The 20,196-nt window shown below is 45.5% G+C and overlaps 1 protein-coding gene across 3 annotated transcripts in view; it reads right to left on the reverse strand.

The window, feature by feature from the left end:
• The window catches only part of LOC119950326 (ATR interacting protein), a 29,761-nt gene extending 17,143 nt beyond the window's left edge, over positions 1-12,618 (reverse strand). For 2 of the 3 annotated variants that reach the window (XM_038772620.1, XM_038772618.1), the window contains exons 1-4: positions 12,137-12,618; positions 3,831-3,901; positions 2,166-2,336; positions 639-757 (exon numbers count right to left, since the gene is read on the reverse strand). In XM_038772620.1, the coding sequence (XP_038628548.1) occupies positions 639-757; positions 2,166-2,336; positions 3,831-3,901; positions 12,137-12,458 (683 nt within the window). In that variant the 5' untranslated portion in view covers positions 12,459-12,618. The remainder of the gene's footprint in view (positions 1-638; positions 758-2,165; positions 2,337-3,830; positions 3,902-12,136) is intronic. The other variant, XM_038772619.1, reaches the window with a different exon arrangement.
• Between the last annotated feature and the right edge of the window lie 7,578 nt (positions 12,619-20,196).

Consider the following 20,196-nt stretch of genomic DNA (forward strand, 5'->3'; position numbering starts at 1 on the left):
CTGGATGCTGGATTTTACTCCTCTCCCCATGGTGGTCTGGTGGAGAGAGGAAAACTGGAAAGGGCTGGGCTAAAACCAGAGACCCTACCATACGGTGGGACCGATTACTCCTCAGGACTTCCTCCTTAGACCCTAGTCAGCTCAGAGGCCTGGCCTCGCACTTTATACATCAGGTTCCCCCATCAGATTAGAGAGGAATTAGGACCAAACCATAACTGAATTAACCTGGTTTGAGGGCTGGCTCAGAAAGAGAAAATTCCAAACGGCCACCTTAATACCCAATCAGATCCTGCAAAAATGAAATTAGAACATGAGGAGAGTATTTATCAACCCATTTTTTCCTTTTTTGTTTGAATAAATTTCCTTCTCAGAAACTGAGGTTATTCAGGGGTGGTTCTGATGGCAAGCAAGCACAACTGAAGTACAAATTTTAGGAGAAATGTGGCTTCTTTTCAGCTTCCATCCTGTCTCCGCCCAGCCTATTCTGGTTTTATTTGGTGCTCATGGTGTTTTTCAGAATCAGAGTCCACCTTCATTCCAGGCCAAAGGTCTATTCTGGATGTGACTTCTAAATTGGGCTCCACACTAAACAGTGCAAAAATGTATTAATTATCATCCTGGAAAACTCAGTAGAGTACCTGACAAGTGAAGGGGCCTGAACAGCAGCCTTTTTCACATGTTCCTTGGCTTGAACAGTTAATTTTAATTCATTCATCTCAGCATCTTTAAAATGTAGTTCAGTCTGCAATGACAGTAACTGAAAAGCAAAAATGTTCTGTTAACGGACTTATATTAGAGTTGCATGCATGCACACACACACACATGCCAAATAAAGTACAACTAAATTTTGATCTCTGTGCCTCACTTTTTTGCTGTGATGGAACTAATGGGAACATCTATATTTTTTCCTCTTTCAGAAATAGGTCTCCAGAATATTCAAAAGTTTACACAATGTACCCGACACCATTAAAAAGGGACAAATTCCAGAACTCTGTCCCCTTAGGGATGGGGAGGATAGTTACACAAGAGTCACTTGTGCACTCTGCAGTGTAGCTCTTGTTGTTTGGGTTCCTGGTGTACATAACTCAGCCAGAAAACTTCAACTGCATTCTGGAGATTGGTTCAAGTGTCAGAGTGAGACTGTACATAATAATAATAATAATGATGGCATTTATTAAGCGCTTAACTATGTGCAAAGCACTGTTCTAAGTGCTGGGGAGGTTACAAGGTGATCAGGTTGTCCCACAGGGGGCTCACAGTCTTAATCCCCATTTTACAGATGAGGTAACTGAGGCACAGAGAAGTTAAGTGACTTGCCCGAAGTCACACAGCTGACAATTGGCGGAGCCGGGATTTGAACCCATGACCTCTGACTCCAAAGCCCGTGCTCTTTCCGTTGAGCCACGCTGCTTCTCCATCTGGGCCTAATGCCAAACTCCCAAAATCTGAAACATGGTGAACAGGGAGACAATTCCATTGGGACCCCTCTCTAGGCTGTGAACTCGTTGTGGGCAGGGAATGTGTCTGTTGTTATTCTGTACTCTCCCAAGCGCTTAGTATAGTGTTTTGCACATGCTAAGCACTCAATAAATATGACTGAATGAATGACCCTCTGGAGGCTACTTGAGCTACTCAAACAGCACACAGGTGCTTTGATCATCACTGGACTCCTCTTCCGGAGACCTTAACCCCATCTTTGACAGTGGCCTGTGACTTCTCACTGACCCAAAGGTACGGTACAAAGAGGAGCAGCAAATCAGAGAAACCAAGATGAGTCACAAGAGACTTAAGACTCAATTTAGCTTTCTCCAGGGGAGTGAAATTAGACCACTATAATTCAGCCATCACCAAAATGTGTAAGCTCTTCTGTCAAGTGTCAATGATAAACAGACCAGTAAACTGGTCACCACCTGGTGTTTTTTAGCTCAACTAATGAAACCTCAAACCGCTGGATTGAGTATTGACTATTCTATTGCTCCTTTGACCATTATTTCAAAAGAACAAAAGGCCATGTGCAATGTCATTACTGGGTGAGACCAGGGCTCTGTTAGGGGAAACTCGGGTTTTTGCCCTCCTTGACATCCCTAAGGAGATGCAATGACAGCAGAGATGAGATACTTAATTGGTGAAATGTGGTTCATAATAATAAAAATTATAATAATCACCTTTCTGGAGAATTCTTTCTCTTTGTCACTTAGGTACCGAGTAGTCTCCTTCTCATAAAGCAAATGTGCTCTTCTCTGTTCTTCTATCCTGGAATTGGAGTGTGTCAAGGATTCTCGCAAGATTTTAATTTCTCCGTTTTTGAGAAGAATTTCTTCTTGCATTGCCTTCAGCTGTAAAACCCCAATTAATTTTGTGAGGAAAAAGGTTTGTTTGGGAAAGGGAATCGTCGATATTAGAAAGTCAGTTTAAAAAAAACAACCTCAGTTTTTATACATTTCCAGTGATATTTTAATTATCTCCAACAAACTTTTCTCTTTACTAAATAGGATGACCTCTCACATTATCACCCTTCTAATTAACCCAAGGCAGTCTCCTGTGGATTAAGCCCAACATTACATGCATGCTCTTATTTGAATTTGAAATCGGTGTAATGAAAATTATAAAGATTTTGCAATATGCATTATTGGCTTTTCCTTCAATTTTCACAAAATACATTTGTCTTCGTACACGGGGTTGAGAGGGGCGGGGGGAAAACAATGACCATAAAAGGGTAAAAATAGGACAGTTTCTCATTTGCCCGGAATGTTTAAGGGCGATTCTGCCCAGGACAGGGAATTTAGGGGGTGACCTAACTAAATCAGTTCCTAAAGGAAATTGAGTCAAGACATTTCTATTTTTGTTTACCATTTCTAATTCTTTTTGGTTTTCTCACAAACTGCATTCTTATTAGAAACCTTTGAGTGTATATGTGCACCAAACATGCCTATTTTCTCTTCACCTGAGGGGCAGACCACAAAGGGGTAAAAATAGGACAGATTCTCATTTGCCTGGGATGTTTAAGGGCGATCCTGCCTGGAACAGGCAGATTAACTAGATGTCTACAATTTTTCATTATTAAATGTCCAAAATGAGCCAGAAAGCCTACAAATCATGTTAAAGCCACGAACCCTATTTTTACCAAATTCACACACCGAGAAAGCAGGGGACGGACACACACACACGAGTCTCAACTACAGCCCCCACCTCAATTTTCCCATCAAACAGGTTACAGGGGCCTGCATAGGTTAGTGGAAAAATTGTCTAACAGACAGAGGGCCTCATGAAAGAAAGAATGAAGTTGGGAGAGGCAAGTAAGGGGAACCCCAAAAATTGCCTTTCACAGGAAGAAGGGATAAGGAGAAACGAGATAACAGGTAGAAGCCAGGGCAAAATGGTAGAGTGCCTCAAAGATGTCTAGTTTAAGTTGGATATGGGAGGCTCAAGAAAGTCGGTGATGAGAAGGGAGTGAAGTGATTTATAACAGTGAGGGAGGAAGAATATTTTGGCATTTGGAGAAAGGAGAGTGGGTGGGAAGACTGTAAGCAACAAGGCCCTAGATAAAGTTAGGGGTAAGGAATTTGCTACTGGGATGGGAAGAAACCATTTTAGCAGTGATGAGGGAGGAAGTAACAGCTGTAGGATCTGATAAAGAGCTGAGGAGTTGAAGATGGTCATTGGAATTTATGTTTGGGTCAGGGGAGAGCGACACCTCGTGTAGAATTTAAGCGATATTATTCTAAGGCCCTCTTGGTCTTCAAAGCCATGACTATTTCCAACCTATTAAATCACACAACAGCAAATATAAACCAAAGCAAATAGCAGACCAAGAGAATTCTGTTACTCACCTTCAGTTTAAGCTCCTCCTGCTGTTCTTGAAGTACCTCGAATCCAAAATGATCTTTAACCTCTTTCCCTGCTTAAAAGGTCAAAATAATACATTAAAGTTTCCAAAAATAAACATTCTACAACAGATAGATGGTCTTGATGGGATATTTTGCATGTCTATAATTTTGGTTATGCACAAACATACAGTAGGGTCCCAGCTGAATGTGCTATTTGGGGTACTGTGGAACTGTCTTACGTCCCAAATTTCCCATGATGAACCGCCAGTACTGCATCGGGGCTGAAGAAGGGAATTTCCCATCTCCCAGCTCTGCACCGGCAATCTGTCAGGGGAAGGGATCGTTCAAAAAAATTTCCTGAACCCCTACTATGTGGGTAGAAAGTACCCACACTTTCTGAGACTGCTAGGAAAAGTACAAAAGAATTAGTAGTGTGGCGTAGTGGACAGAGTATGGGCCTGGGAGTCAGAGGGTTGTGGATTCTAATCCTGGCTCCACCACTTGCCTGTTGTGTGACCTTGGACAAGTCGCTTAACTTATCTGTGCCTCAGTTACCGCATCTGTAAAATGGGGATTGAGACTCTGAGCCTCACATGGGACAAGGACTGTGCCCAACCTGATTTGCTGGTATCCACCCCAGCGCTTCGTACAGTGCCTGGCCCATAGTAAGCACTTAACAAATACCATAATTCAGTGTGGCTCAATGGAAAGAGCACGGGCTTGGGAGTCAGAGGTCATGGGTTCAAATCCCAGCTCTGCCAATTGTCAACTGTATGACTTTGGGCAAGTCACTTAGCTTCTCTGTGCCTCAGTTACCTCATCTGTAAAAATGGGGATGAAGACCGTGAGCCCCACGTGGGACAATCCGATCACCTTATATCCTCCCCAGCACATAGAACAGTGCTTTGCACACAGTGAGCGCTTAACAAATGCCACCATTATTATTATTATTATTATCATTAGTAGTAGTAGTAGTAAACATGATTCCTGCCCTCTTGGATCTTCTAAAGGGGGAGAAAGACACAGAATAAATGACAGAGAGGGGGAAGTGATGGAGTATGAAGATCTGCATATAAGTGCTATGGGAGGGTGTGAGTCCTCAAGGCCTGGAATGCCCTCCCTCCCTACATCCGCCAAGCTAGCTCTCTTCCTCCCTTCAAGGCCCTACTGAGTGCTCACCTCCTCCAGGAGGCCTTCCCAGACTGAGCCCCCTCCTTCCTCTCCCCCTCCTTCCCCTCTCCATCCCCCTCGCCTTACCTCCTTCCCTTCCCTTCCCCACAGCACTTGTATATATGTATATATGTTTGTACGTATTTATTACTCTATTTTACTTGTACATATCTATTCTATTTATTTTATTTTGTTAATATGTTTTGTTTTGTTCTCTGTCTCCCCCTTCTAGACTGTGAGCCCACTGTTGGGTAGGGACCGTCTCTATGTGTTGCCAACTTGTACTTCCCAAGTGCTTAGTACAGTGCTCTGCACACAGTAAGCGCTCAATAAATACGATTGATTGATTGATTGATTGATTAAGCTCGAAGGCAGTGTTAAAGTGGCAGGAGAGAAGAAAAAGGATGAGCTCTCCCTGTAGCAGCAGTCCAAAACTGAAAAGAAATTAGGGGGCGGCCTAAGCTCAATCAGTTCCTAAAGGAAATTGAGCTGAGACATTTTTATCCTCTGCTTTACCTTTTTAATTCTTTTTGGTTTCCTCAGAAACTACATTTTTACAAGAAACCTTTGAGTATGGCGAACATGCCTAGTATCTCTTCACATGGAGAACACTAGGACAATGGAGTGTGTAGGAAGGTAAGAGGGTCAAAGTGGACAAAGGAAGGCAAGACAAATCCAATTTTTATCAGTTCAAAAATCATAATCATAATACTAGTAATTGTGGTGTTCGTTGAGTACCGATTATGTGTCAAGCATTGTAGTAAACACTGGGGTAGATCCAAGATAAACAGGTCAGGCATAGTCCCTGGGGTTCACAGACTTAAGGGGAGGAAGAACACGTATTTCATCTTCATTTTACAGATGAGGAAACTGAGGTATTAGGGATGATTTTGAAAACTGTTTGCAAAGCTATTTTCAATCCTCAGAGTTGTTCATATATTGGAATGAGTTACCCATGAAGGTGGGGGAAAATCTCTTTCCCTGGTTATTTCCAAGAACACCAAGGTACTCTTGTGTTTGGGAGAGTTTGGGGTGCACCACTGTCTGGAGGCGTGGAAAGGATCCTGGGGGCTCCCCCTTCTCCTCCGGCAAACTTACAAAACTATGGAAGCAACTCCTCTGTGTTGCTTCAGGGTTCAGAATCTTAATAGCTGCGCCTGACACAATGCTGGAAAACAACACCAACCTACTCACTGTACCTCAATCTTGTCTATTTCGCCTCTGGCCCCTTGGCTGCATCCTGCCTCTGGCTTGGAACACCCCCTTAATATCCGACAGACCACCCCTCTCCCCACCTTCAAGACCCTCCTAAAAATCCCATCTCCTAAAGAGGCCTTCCCCGACTGAGCCCGCATCTCCCCAGTTCCCTCTCCCTTCTGCATCACCCTTGCATTTCGATTTGTATCTTTTATTCACTTTCTTTCATTCAATCATACTTATTGAGCGCTTACTGTCCACAGAGCACTTTACTAAGTGCTTGGGAAGTACAATTCAGCAACATATTCACCTCACTCTCAGCCCCACAACACTTAAGTACATAACTGCAGATTGTAAGCTTGTTGTGGGCAGGGAACGTGTCTACCAACTCTGTTATACTGGACTCTCCCAAGCACTTAGTACAGTGCTCTGCACACTGTAAGTACTTAATAAATAGAACTGCTCGATTGATAACTTGGCGATTTGAGCAAGATGTAGGAGGAAGCAAACTCCTGCACCTTGAGAGGGCAAGAAAGAATACTGAATGTGAACGGTTTCTTTTTTGAGCTCTTCAGAAATATCCTTGCCAGCAGCAATTCCCATATTGTTCTAACATGGGAAACCCATATTTGTCTGATGCAAACATCAGACTACAACAACAATCCTTATGGAATCCTAATCCTAGGCCCTTAAGGGCCCTTCCGGCTTTAAACATAGGTGGCAAGAAGCAATGCTAGCTAATGAGACTCTGGTAATCTTTAAATGAGTTGGCAATTCTTGAAGGGATTTCAAATAATAATAATAATGGTATTTGTTAAGTGCTTACTATGTGCCAAGCACTGTTCTAAGCGCTGGATGACAATTAAAAATTGAAGGAACAGTGGAGACTGGTGTTACTGTCATTGAGGAAGTCTTGCAAGGAAGATGGCTTTTAATGAGTATGAATCAATGGTATTTTTTGAGCACTTACCGTGTGCAGAGCACTCTATTGTCTACTTGTTTTGCTGTCCGTCTCCCCCTTCTAGACTGTGAGTCCATTGTTGGGTAGGGACCGTCTCTATATGTTGCCTATGTGTACTTCCCAAGCGTTTAGTACAGTGCTCTGTGCACAGTAAACACTCAATAAATACAACTGAATGAATGAATAGTAAGCACTTGGGAAAGTAAAATCCAATGGACTTGGAAGACGCGTCCCCTGCCGCAACGAACCTACAGTCTGGAGGGTGTATGAATCCAGGAATGTGATGAAAAACAGTTGTTATAAGTTGTATTGGGCCACAGTCATGATAAGCCACAGCCACAGCGTGGCTCAAGAGAAGCAGCATGGCTCAGTGGAAAGAGCACGGGCTTGGGAGTCAGAGGTCATGGGTTCTAATACCGGCTCTGCCGCTTGTCAGCTGTGTGACTTTGGGCAAGTCACTTCACTTCTCTGTGCCTCAGTTACTTTATCTGTAAAATGGGGCTTAAGACTGTGAGCCCCACGTGGGACAACCTGGTAACCTTCGTATCTACCACAGCGCTTAGAACAGTGCTTGACACATAGTAAGTGCTTAACAAATGCCATTATTATTATAAGAAAGCAACACATACTTGTCAATAGATCAGAAATTCTGCTGCTTGATAAAACTTAGAAAAAAGAAAAAACTTACAAAAAAAGAAATTAGTGCAACTTTTTAATAGTGATGCTACTCAGAAATCAGAAGGCCCTGGATTCTGGCTCTGCCACTTGTCTGCTATGTGACCTTGGGCAAATCACTTACCTTCTCGGTTACCTCATCTGTAAAATGGGGATTAAATCCTACTTCCTCCTATTTACGCTGTAAACTCCATGTGGTACATGGACTGTGTCCAACCTGATTAACTTGTTTCTACCCCAGGGCTTAATCAATCAATCAATCATATTTATTCAGTGCTTACTGTGTGCAGAGCACTGTACTAAGCACTTGGAAAGTACAAGTTGGCAACATATAGAGACAGTCCCTACCCAACAGTGGGCTCACAGTCTAAAACAGTGCCTGTCACAAAGTAAGCGCTTAATAAATACCATTAAAAAAAAGGACACAAGGAGCAAACATGTCTGTGTGTTTGACAGAGGAGCGGAAATAAAATGCGGGGACTTTTGTGCAGGAAACGAAGAGTCGATTACTTTGGAGACAAGGTGGTCCTGCATACATTAAACAGCTTGAGGAACTAAAGACTTGTTGGACTCTGGCCTCGGCTCCTGACACCTTACTCTACTGAACCCTTCCAAGGGCTTAGTACAGTGCCCTGCCAGAGTAAGTGCTCAATAAATGCTATCAATCGATGGAGGCATTTCTACTTAAAATATCATCGCAAGTGTTTTCACATCAGTGATCTCACTGTACCCTCACAACAACTTTTGGAGGTAGGGTGTGGCGGGTATTATCCATGCCTCTTTTTTCGGATGAGGAACCCGAAGCCCAGAGAGTTTAAGGGTCCTGCTTAAAGTCACACAGCAGGCCAGTGTCAGAGCTGAGACTAGAACCCATGGTCTTCTGACTCCCAGCCCCACGCTGAGCTCTTTCTTCTAGACTACAGAACCCTCACACTTTAGGCAGAGTTGATTAAATCAACCAATCATATTTATTGAGCACCTATGGGGTGCAGAGCACTGTACTAAGCGCTTGGAATAATACAATAGAACTAGAAGACCTGCTCCCTGCCTTCAAAGCCTGCTGAGTTTAGCAGAAGGGAGGGACACAAAATAGTTTACAGCTAGAAGAGAAAGGAAAATAGATAATAATAATAATAATGGCATTTGTTAAGCCCTTACTATGTGCCAAGCACTCTTCTAAGCGCTGGGGAAGATACAAGGGATGTTTAGAAGAGTGAGTACTTAGTACAATAAATCCATCAATACAGTAAGGGCCGCAGGTGAGCATGAGGAAATGCACAGTTGGCACAGAAGGGCTGAGGCGATAGCAAGGAGGATATGACTCAGGGAGAAGAAAAATTAATCAGGGAAACCATCCTGGAGGAGATGAGATTTTAGAGGGGCTTCAGAGAGTGGGAGAGTTGTGATCTAGTGGATCTGAAGAAGGGGAAAGCTCCAGGCCAGAAAAAATACATGAGCAAAGATGATTCGAGGCAGGTGAGAGGAGAACAAGGCACAGTGAGGATGGTAGCTTGAGGAGAATGAAGAGTGAAAACTGGGGGGTAGTGGAAGAGAGTGGATAGATAAAAGGAAAGAGCTGATGGAGGGCCCTGAAGCCAATGGTCAAGAATTTCTGCTTGATGCAGAGAGGACTGGGTAACCACTGGAGGTTCAATGGAGCAGGGAGATGTGCAGAATGTTGCAGAAAAATGATCTCAAGAGCAGAGTGAAGCATGGCCCAGAGAGGGGAGAGAAACTGGAGGCAGGGACACCGGTGAGGAGGTTGATGCAGCTGTCAAGCTGGGATATTCATTCATTCATTCCATCGTATTTATTGAGCGCTTACTGTGCGCAGAGCACTGTACTAAGTGCTTGGGAAGTACAAGCTGGCAACACATAGATACGGTCCCTACCCATCAGCGGGCTCACAGTCTAGAAGGGGGAGACAGACAACAAAACAAACATATTAACAAAATAAAATAAATAGAATAAATATGTACAAATAAAATAGAGTAATAAATATGTACAAACATATATACATAATATACAGGTGCTGTGGGGAGGGGAAGGAGGTAAGGCGGGGGGATGGGGAGGGGGAGTAGGGGGAGAAGGAGGGGGCTCAGTCTGGGAAGGCCTCCTGGAGGAGGTGAACTCTCAGTAAGGCTTTGAAGGGAGGAAGAGAGCTAGCTTGGCGGATGTGCAGAGGGAGGGCATTCCAGGCCAGGGGGATGACATGGGCTGGGGGTCGACGGCGGGACACGCGAGAACGAGGCACAGTGAGGAGATTAGCGGCAGAAGGGCAGAGGGTGCGGGATGGGCTGTAGAAGGAGAGAAGGGAGGTGAGGTAGGAGGGGGCGAGGTGATGGAGAGCCTTGAAGTCGAGGGTGAGGAGTTTTTGCCTGATGCGTAGGTTGATTGGTAGCCACTGGAGATTTTTGAGGAGGGGAGTAACATGCCCAGAGCATTTCTGCACAAAGATGATCCGGGCAGCGGCGTGAAGTATGGATTGAAGTAGGGAGAGATAGGAGGACGGGAGATCAGAGAGGAGGCTGATGCAGTAATCCACTCGGGAAAGGATGAGTGATTGAACGAGCAGGGTAGTGGTTTGGATGGGATGTGACAAGTGCTTGGACCAGGATGGGTAGTGGCCAACTGGATGGAGGACGGATGGATCTGGGAAATGTTGTGGAGGAAAAACTGACAGGTAGCAGCAAAATATGGAATATGAATGGTGAATCATGGGGAGGGGTCAAGGATAATGCCAAGGCAGGCTTTGGAGTCAGGAAGCAGCATGGCAGAGTGGAAACAGCATAAAACCAAGAGTTGAGACACAGGTTCTAGTCCTGCCTCTGCCACTTGCCTGCTTTTTGACCTTGGGCAGGACGCTGTCTCTGTGCCTCAGTTTTCTCCTTTGTAAAATGGGAATAAAATACCTGTTCATTCGCCCTCCCTTTTAGATACTGGGATGAGAACAGTGTCTGATCTGATTTCTTAGATGAACTCCAGAGTTTAGCCCGGTGCTTGGTACATGGTAAATGCTTAATAAATACCATCATCACTATTGGGGAGGATGGTGGTGTGGTCTACTGGGATGGGCAAGCTAGGTGGAGGAGAGGATCTGGGAAGGAAGATGAGGTGTATGGTCTTAGTTCAGTTCATCTGTTCATTATGGCAGATGTTGAAAACTGATCATAGAAGGAAACTGGCAAGAAGTGCAGGAGTAGGTGAGAAGAGAGCACCTGGTCATCTCCCGCTGCTCTCTGCTCCACTTTTGTGACTACTTCAGAACGTGCATGACTGGAGTGGTGTATGGCGTATGACATGTGTGTGAACAGGGCCCCTGAGAGGAGAGAGGGTTAAGTAGTTGCGATCTCTGGGAGAGCTTCTGAGGCAAAAACCCAAAAAACACAACAGGGTTGTCCATCTCCGGCCGTAGACCCTGCACTCTCACTTAAAATATGGCCTGAGCACCCACCCAAGTCTAGGCTGGGGACCTGAATTTAGAAAAAGTCAATCCAGTTCACAAGCTAGTAATCTCAAAGTTTCTTCGATCCTAAAGATGGGCTCAAAGTAAATGATCACTAATGTGCCAATTCTCAACAGGCTTCTTTGCATATCCTCCTCTTATCAGGCAGATGATTGCTCTCCTCCACTTCGAAACCTTACTGAAGGCACATCTCCTCCAAAAAGCCTTCCCTAAGTCCTCTTCTCCCACTCCCTTCTGCACCACCTTGACTTGCTCCTTCATTCGTCCTCCATCCCATCCCCACAGCACATAGGTATATAGAAGCAGCACATACAGAAGCAGGTATAGAGAAGCAGCGTGGCTCGGTGGAAAGAGCCCGGGCTTAGGAGTCAGAGGTCATGGGTTCTAATCCCGGCTCTGCCACGTGTCTGCTGTGTGACCTTGGGCAAGTCACTTAATTTATCTGAGCCTCAGTTACCTCATCTGTAAAATGGGGATTAAGACTGTGAGCCCCACATGGAACAACTTGATCACCTTGTATCGCCCCCAGCGCTTAGAACAGTGCTTCGCACATAGTAAGCTCTTAACAAATGCCACCATCATTATTATTATATCTCTGTAACTGATGGATCTATTTATCGACTTATATTAACGTCTGTCTCCCCCTCTAGACCGTGAACTCGTTGTGGGCAGAAATGTGTGCTTGTTATACGCTTCGCACACATAAAGCGCTCAATAAACACGATCGAATGACCGAATCTCCAATGCATTCAGCAACCGAAATCTCCGGAAAAGGATGGGCCAGCTCACCCGTCATCAGCGAAATCTCTAAACTCCCCAAGCTTTCTACACTGCACTTACCCAGCTGGTCATTCCTTGCGCTCCCAAGGGTAGCAGAGGCGTTCATCGGCGGTTTGCCCCGCGCTTCAGAGGACACGGTGCTCCGGGGCACCGGCTCGTTGGGGCCCTGGGCTAAAGCCTGCGAGGCGATCATGTCAATTTCCTCCAAGTCAGCCTCCGTAAAGTCTTCGTTGAAGTCAAAGGAGGCCAAGGGGTCCTGCTTTGGCGGGGGGAAGCCCCTGCCGGGGTCCTGACTAGAGACAGGGGAAGAGGCGCTGACCGGAATGAGCCAGAGCGGTGGTTTGTGTCTCTTGGTCCCGAACACAGACGACTTCCCGGCCATGGTGATGAAGCTCGGCCTCCCGCTTCTCCGGCAGAAAGAAGGGCGTGCGGCCGCTGCCGCCTGGCTTCTCGTACGGTCGCAGTCGGTGGAGCCCCCCGGGCCGGGACCCGTCTGTCGTTCCCCGTCCCCGTGCCAGTCAATCCGGACGCGGGAAACGCGGCGAGCCCAAGCGGGGGGGCGTATATGAATAACGAAAGCAGGCGGCTTCCACCGGGGGCGGCGCCTGGTGATGGCGTCGGCACCGAGCAGAGACTGAGGGGAGGGGGCGGGGCGGGGAAAAGCGAAGGGGAAGCATGAGGGCGAAGTGGCTGGAGAGGAGATGGGGATCAATCATTCATTCAATCGTATTTATTGAGCGCTTACTGTGTGCAGAGCACTGTACTAAGCGCTTGGGAAGTACAAGTTGGCAACATATAGAGACAGTCCCTACCCAAGTGGGCTCACAGTCTAAAAGGGGGAGACAGAGAACAAAACCAAACATACTAACAAAATAAAATAAATAGAATAGATATGTACAAGTAAAATAGAGTAATAAATATGTACAAACATATATACATATGTACAGGTGCTGTGGGGAAGGGAAGGAGGTAAGATGGGGGGATGGAGGCCGACTGCGGGCGGGAGGCTGTGCCACGTGCCGGAGGAGATGCGAGGCAGTCAGAGCAGGCAATTGCCGAATTGTACTTTCCAAGCGCTTAGTGCAGTGCTCTGCACCCAATAAGCGCTCAATAAATATGAATGAATGAATAATAATTGTGCTGGTTGGATGCTTACTAAATGCCAAGGATGGTGTCAGTCGTATTTATGGAGCGCTTACTGTGTGTGGAACACTACTAAGCACCTGGGAGAGTGCAATAGAACAGTAGAGCTGACAGTCTAGAGGGCACTCGAAATTCATTCATTCTATCATATTAAGCGCTTACTGTGTGCAGAGCACTGTTTTAAGCGCTTGGGATAGTACAATACAGCAATAAAGACATTCCTGATCGATACCCCCAGCCTACAGAATTGGAAGAGGTTTCTGCAAGGAAACAGCGAAGCAGCGTGGCTTAGTGGAAAGAGCGGGGACTTGGGAGTCAGCAGTAGTGGGTTCTCATCCCGGCTCTGCCGCTTGTCTGCTGTGTGGCCTTGGGTAAGTCACTTCACTTCTCTGGGCGTCAGTGACCTCATCTGGAAAATGGGGATTAAAAGTGTGAGCCCCACGTGGGGCAACCTGATTACCCTGTATCTACCCCAGCGCTTAGCACACTGCTTGGCACATAGTAAGCGCTTAACAGATGCCATAATTACTAGTGTTATTATTCTGGAAGACTGGAAGCGAATTCTGTAGCACTTCTGTATACATCAATGCTCACACTGACTATTAAAGTGTATTCAGTTATTTAAAGTGTATTAAAGTGTATATATTGCCAACTTGTACTTCCCAAGCACTTAGTACAGTGCTCTGCACACAGTAAGCGCTCAATACGATTGAATGAATGAATTCAGCCAGCCAGTCATCTTTCTGAGGACAGGGATCAGATCTACCTACTCTGTTGTCCTCTCCACAGCACTTAGTACAGTGCTCCGCACATAGTAAGTGTTCAGTAAATACCACTGATTAACTGAGTTTCTTTTTCCTCTTATCTGTAAATTACTTTTTGTCCGTCTACCCTCTTAGATGGTCAGCTCCTTGAGGGCTGAGATGGTGGCTTCTATCTCTATTGTGCTTTACACGTGTTTTTGTCCTTTGGTATTTTTTAAGCTCTTACTATGTTCCAGGCACTGTTCTAAGCACTGGGGTAGATACAAAGTTATCAGGTTGGACACGATCCATGTCCCACATGGGGCTCACAGTCTTAATCCCCATTTTACAGTTGAGGTAACTGAGGCACAGGGTAGTGAAGCGACTTGCTCAAGGTCACACAGCGGATAAATTACGGAGCTGGGATTAGAACCCAGCTCCTTCTGACTCCCAGGCTCCATGCTCTGGCCATTAGCCCACACTGCTTCTCATGTGCTTGATGCAGGTGCTTAGTAAATACTATCGATTGATTTATTAGTGGGTCTCTTGGTCCATCCCACAGTGTGGCTGCAATAGTGTATATTTTGTTCCTGTATGCAGCACTTTTATTTGTATATTTAATTTTGTGTTGACATACATCCTGGTTTATTTACTTTCTGACATGTCCTTATTCTTTATAAGCTCCTATTATTTGTAAACTAGTTTTGTCTATCTCCTCCATTTGAGTGTAAGCTCTTTGAGTACAGGGAGCCTGTGACTTGCTTCTGCTGTACCCTCCCAAGTGAAGTCACAGAGAAGTGAAGTGATTTGCCCACAGTCACACAGCAGACAAGTGGCCCAGCCGGGATTAGCACCCTGTTCCTCTGATTTCGAGGCCCCTGCTCTTTCCACTAGGCCACGGGCTTCTTACTTGGGGGACATACAGTAAGTTTTCCTATAAGATGGGGGCTGTGTTCTTCCCTTCTTCCCCTCTAGACTGTAAGCTCGTTGTGGGCAGGGAATGTCTGTTACATTGTACTCTCCCAAGTGCTTAGTACAGTGCTCTGCGCACAGTAAACGCTCAAAAAATACAATTGATTGGTTGACTGATTGAAGAACCCTCTATTCACAAGCCCTCAGTCTATGGTTTTTATACCGTTTGAGAAGTTTTATACGCTGTTTGAGAAGCAGCGTGGCTTAGTGGAAAGAGCGCGGGCTTGGGAGTCAGATGTCATGGGTTCTAATCCCAGCTCCGCCACTTGTCAGCTGTGTGACTTTGGGCAAGTCACTTCACTTATCTGTGCCTCAGTGACCTCAACTGTAAAATGGGGATTAAGACTGTGAGCCCCAAGTGGGACAACCTGATAACCTTGTATCTACCCCATCACTTAGAACAGTGCTTGCCACATAGTATGTGCTTAACAAATCCCACTATTATTATAATACCCTCTGGAGTTCATTCATTCAATCATATTTATTGAGTGCTTATTGCGTGCAGAGCACTGTACTAAGCACTGGGGAAAGAACAATATAACAACAGACACATTCCTGCCCATGACAAGCTCACAGTCTAGAGGGGGAGACAGACATTAATGTAAATAAATAAATGATAGATATATACAAATGTGCTGTGGAGATGGGAGGGAGGATGAATATAGGAAAAGTAAGAGCGGTGCAGAAGGGAGTAGGAGAAGAGGAGAGGAGGGCTTAGGGAAGCCTTCTTGGAGGAGGCTTCTAGACTGTGAGCCTGCTGTTGGGTAGGGACCATCTCTATATGTTGCCAACTTGTACTTCCCAAGCGCTTAGTACAGTGCTCTGCACACAGTAAGCGCTCAATAAATACGATTGAATGAAAGAATGAATGAGATGTGCCTTCAATAAGGCTTTGAAGTGGGGGGACAGCAATTATCCATCTAATATGAGGAGGGAGGGCATTCCAGGCCAGGGGTAGGATATGGGCGAGAGGTCAGTGGTGAGATAGACAAGGTTGAAGTACAGTGAGAAGTTTAGCATTAGAAAACATGTCACAATAGTGCTTAGGACAGAACCTGGCACATAGCAGTCACTTAAAAAATACCATATTTTGTCAGGTCCGGGCCAAAGTGGACTCAGCTGGGTCATCCGGACATTAGCCACGCCCTCTCTGATGTCAAGAATAGGCCAGGCATGGGTTCCCAATGCCCTGGGCCCACAAGGGCCTTGATCCAACCTCGGCCTAATCGACATCGTCTTTCTTTGTAATTTTCCACAGCTTTCAGGAAAATGTGCGGTCCCTCAGGATGTATTGGAGACTCTTTTTAAAATACATCTCTTGCTGACCTTGCCCCTGATAAGTTGTTCTCTCCCAGGGATTGTTTTGGAGAACACTCCCAGAACATCTTCCTCACTAGAGTGGCCTTGAGGACTGGTCTAAACATTGCGATTGCAAAAGAAGTAGCACATTCCACTGGAAACCGACGGTATGCAATTTCATTCAGGTTACCAGCGCATCTGCTAAAGCACACTCTCTCCAGTTGAATTCCTTATTTCACCTCTGGCAGCTTCAGGTGGGGTAGCCAACAGTTATCTCCCACCTGGAGCGGCAGAGGTACCTTAGTGCTGCCAATTCAGTTGCACCAGGTCACACAATGTTTGGCAGGGGAAGGAGGGATCCTCAGAATTGACCTCCAACTTCCTAGAAAGGCCCCAGAAGTACAACACCAGTCATTTCTGTGGTCTCCCTAGGCAGAAAAGCATCAGCTCAGTGTTAGATCGTTTCTGAAAAGCCACAGGAAGGAGAAAGTAATGTTTCTCCATATCCGACAATTACCCTCCCCACCTTCAAGGCCGTATTGAAGGCCCATCCCCTCCAAGAGGCTTTCCCTGACAGCCTTCATTTCCTCTTCTCCCAATCCCTTCTGTATCATTCTCATTTGCTCCCTTTATTCATCCCTCCCTCAGCCCCAGGGCACTTATGTAACCTATCTGTAATTTATGTATTTATATTAATGTCTGTCTCCCCCTCTAAACTATAAGCTCATTGTGGACAGGGAATGTGCCTACCGACTGTTATATTGTTCTCTTCCAAGCACTCAGCACAATGCTGTACACACAGTAAGAGCTCGATAAATATGATCGATTGATTTCTGGTGTCCAATGGCATTCAGTCAATCAATCACTGGTATTTATTGAGCTCCTATTGAGTGCTAAGCACTGTACAAAACCCTTGGATACTAGGAGAGGGATGTCACTAAAGCTGGGCTCCCTGTATTGGGGTCCAGCACCATTAGTAGTTGTAATAGTATCGATTAAAGCACTTAAGGTCGTGGCTCAGTGGAAAGAGCACAGGCTTTGGAGTAAGAGGTCATGGGTTCAAATCTTGGCTCCACCAATTGTCAGCTGTGTGACTTTGGGCAAGTCACTTAACTTCTCTGGGCCTCAGTTACCTCATCTGTAAAATGGGAATTAATCAATCAAGATTGTGAGCCCCCCGTGGGACAACCTGATCACCTTGTAACCTCCCCAGCGTTTAGAACAGTGCTTTGCACATAGTAAGCGCTTAATAAATGCTATCATTATTATTATTACTAAGGTGTGCAGAGCCCTGTACTAAGTGCTGGGAAAGACAATGCAGATGGGAATTAGACACGATCCCTCTCCCTTGGGCAGGCTCACAATCCATCAGTCGTCATTCATTCAATTGCATTTCTGGAGCGCTTACTGTGTGCAAAGCACTGTACTAAGCGCTTGGGAAAGTACAATATAACAAGAAACAGACACATTCCTTGCTCCCAGTGAGCTTACAGTCTAGAGGTCAGCGGGGTTCTTGAGAACAGAAGTCTTGTAGTCTTTCTAATTCCGTAGTACCTGGACCAGTGTTCTGCACAAAGCAAGCAGCAAGTCATGTTGATGATGAAGATGAAATATGGTAGTTGTCACAGGTAGACATATCTAGCTGTTTTTCATTTTCAAAGGTGACACCGCTGCTGATGAAGATGGAAAAGGCCGGTGGAGGACTGAGAATCTATCAGTCAATTAATCAGTGGTATTTATTGAGCACTTACTGTGTGCCAGATCATTGTGCTAAGCACTTGGAAGAGTACAGTAGAGTTGGCAGACACGATCCCTGCCCTCAGTGAACATAGTGTCAGTCAGTCGTATTTATTGAGTGCTTACTACATGCAGAGCACTGTACTAAGAATTTGTTCATTCATTCGATCGTATTTATTGAGTGCTTACCGTGTGCAGAGCACTGTACTAAGCTCTTAGGAGAGTACAGTATAACAGACACACGCCCTGCCCACAACGAGCTGTCTAGAGGGAGAGACAGACAATATAACTACATAAATCACGGATCTATACAGAAGTGCTGTGGAGCTGAGAGGGATAGTCAATAAAGGGAGCGAATCAGGACGATTTGGAAGGGAGTGGGAGAAGAAATGAGGGCTTAGGAAAGGCCTCTTGGAGGAGATGTGCCTTCAGTACATATTTGAAAGCTGTATTGAAAGGTATGTTCTAGTGCTAGGAGGCCATGCACTTGAGTTGTTTTGGCGGGAGTGGTGTTGGTGTGCACTGAACCATCCACACTCTCTCCCGCAGTGTCCAGTGGTTGAGAAAACAATAGGGTGCCATCTGTGGTCCATCCCTGAGACCTCAACAGTAAAGATTGATGGGGGAGTCTCTTCCACTTCCTTGTGAAAATTAGGGGAAAAGTAAATAAAAAAGAAGCAAGAGAAATAAAGCAATGATCAACAAAATCAATTAAAAAAATGCATTAGTCCTTCACACCACTAGACGTACAGTAGCCAGAAACACAATTCCCCCAAAATTCCGTTTTTTGGATCAGCTCAGTGGTTCCTCTCAAATTAACCTACTCACTGTGCCTTTTTCTGGTCTCTCCCACCCCCAGCCCTTTACTCATGCCTTTCCTCCCATATGGAACTCCCTCCCACTTTATCTCCACCCAAACCCAGCTCTTCCAGATGAAATCAAATCTCCTCCAGGCCTTCCCCAATCAGTTTCTACTCTTTCCCTTTGGGCCAACCATATACTTAAGTACTCACAACCACCCCTAACCAATTTTGTACAGTAACCATTACTTAAGAACTCACCTACCTATCCACTTTCCTCCCTTCGTCAGTAAATTATTTTTGTGTCTGTCTCCCCTGCTAGATTGTAAATTCCTGCAGGGACTGTGTCTACAGACTCCACTGTACTCTCCCAAGTGCTTAGTAGGGTGCTCTGATCTCACTAAGAATTTAATAAATTCTATTGATTAATTGGCTGATTGATAAAAAGAGAGGGCACATACTTCCTGCCTGTTGCCTGATTCCTGTTGCCTCTACAGTTTTTATACTGTAGAGACTCTCACTTCCTATATCCAAAATACTAGCAGTGTGGCTCAGTGGAAAAAGCATGGGCTTTGGAGTCAGGTCATAGGTTCAAATCTTGGGTCTGCCAGTTGTCAGCTGTGTGACTTTGGGCAAGTCACTTAACTTCTCTGGGCCTCAGTTACCTCATCTGTAAAATGGAGATGAAGACTGTGAGCCCCCCCATGGGAAAACCTTATCACCTTGTAACCCCCCCCCAGCGCTTAGAACAGTGCTTTGCACATAGTAAGCGCTTAGTAAATGCCATCATTATTATTATTACTAGCAACCACAAGGGGTTCGGTAACGGACGTGCCAGTGGCAAACAGTGAACAAATGGGAATAGCCAAAAATAAATATGAGGTATGTGGAGTGGAGATTGTGCCCACTACCATGTTAATCAGAAGGCATGGGGTTGGCGACCCATTCTTTCCCAGAAGTCCTGCTTTTCCTGGGTGAAGCCAGCAGAAGGACATGGACACAGACAGATATAACCCTAGGAGAAGAAAATTTGATTGGGGAAAGATTTCTGGAGGAGGTGGGATTTTGGAAGGGCTTTGAAGAGGAACTGAGCCATGGTCTGGCAGATTTGAAGTGGGAGGGAGTTTCAGGGAAGTTGAGGGGAGGGTGTGAGCAAAGGGTCACCAGTGGGAGAGGCAAAAATGGGGCACAGTGAGTAGGTTGACGAGAGGGTGGAAGAGTGCAAGCTGGAGTGGAGTGGGAGAAGAGAGTGGGGAGGGAGAGAGCTGATTGAGTGCCTTAAAGCAAATGATCCGGAGTTTCTGCTTGTTACTGAGAGGATTGGGTGACTATTGATGGCTTTTGAGGAGACGTGTGCAGAACGACATTTTAGAAAAATGATCTGGGCAGTAGAATGAAATGTGGACTGGTGACCGGAGAGACGAGG

Source organism: Tachyglossus aculeatus, chromosome X1, assembly GCF_015852505.1.
Source record: "Tachyglossus aculeatus isolate mTacAcu1 chromosome X1, mTacAcu1.pri, whole genome shotgun sequence".
Classification (NCBI taxonomy): domain Eukaryota; kingdom Metazoa; phylum Chordata; class Mammalia; order Monotremata; family Tachyglossidae; genus Tachyglossus; species Tachyglossus aculeatus.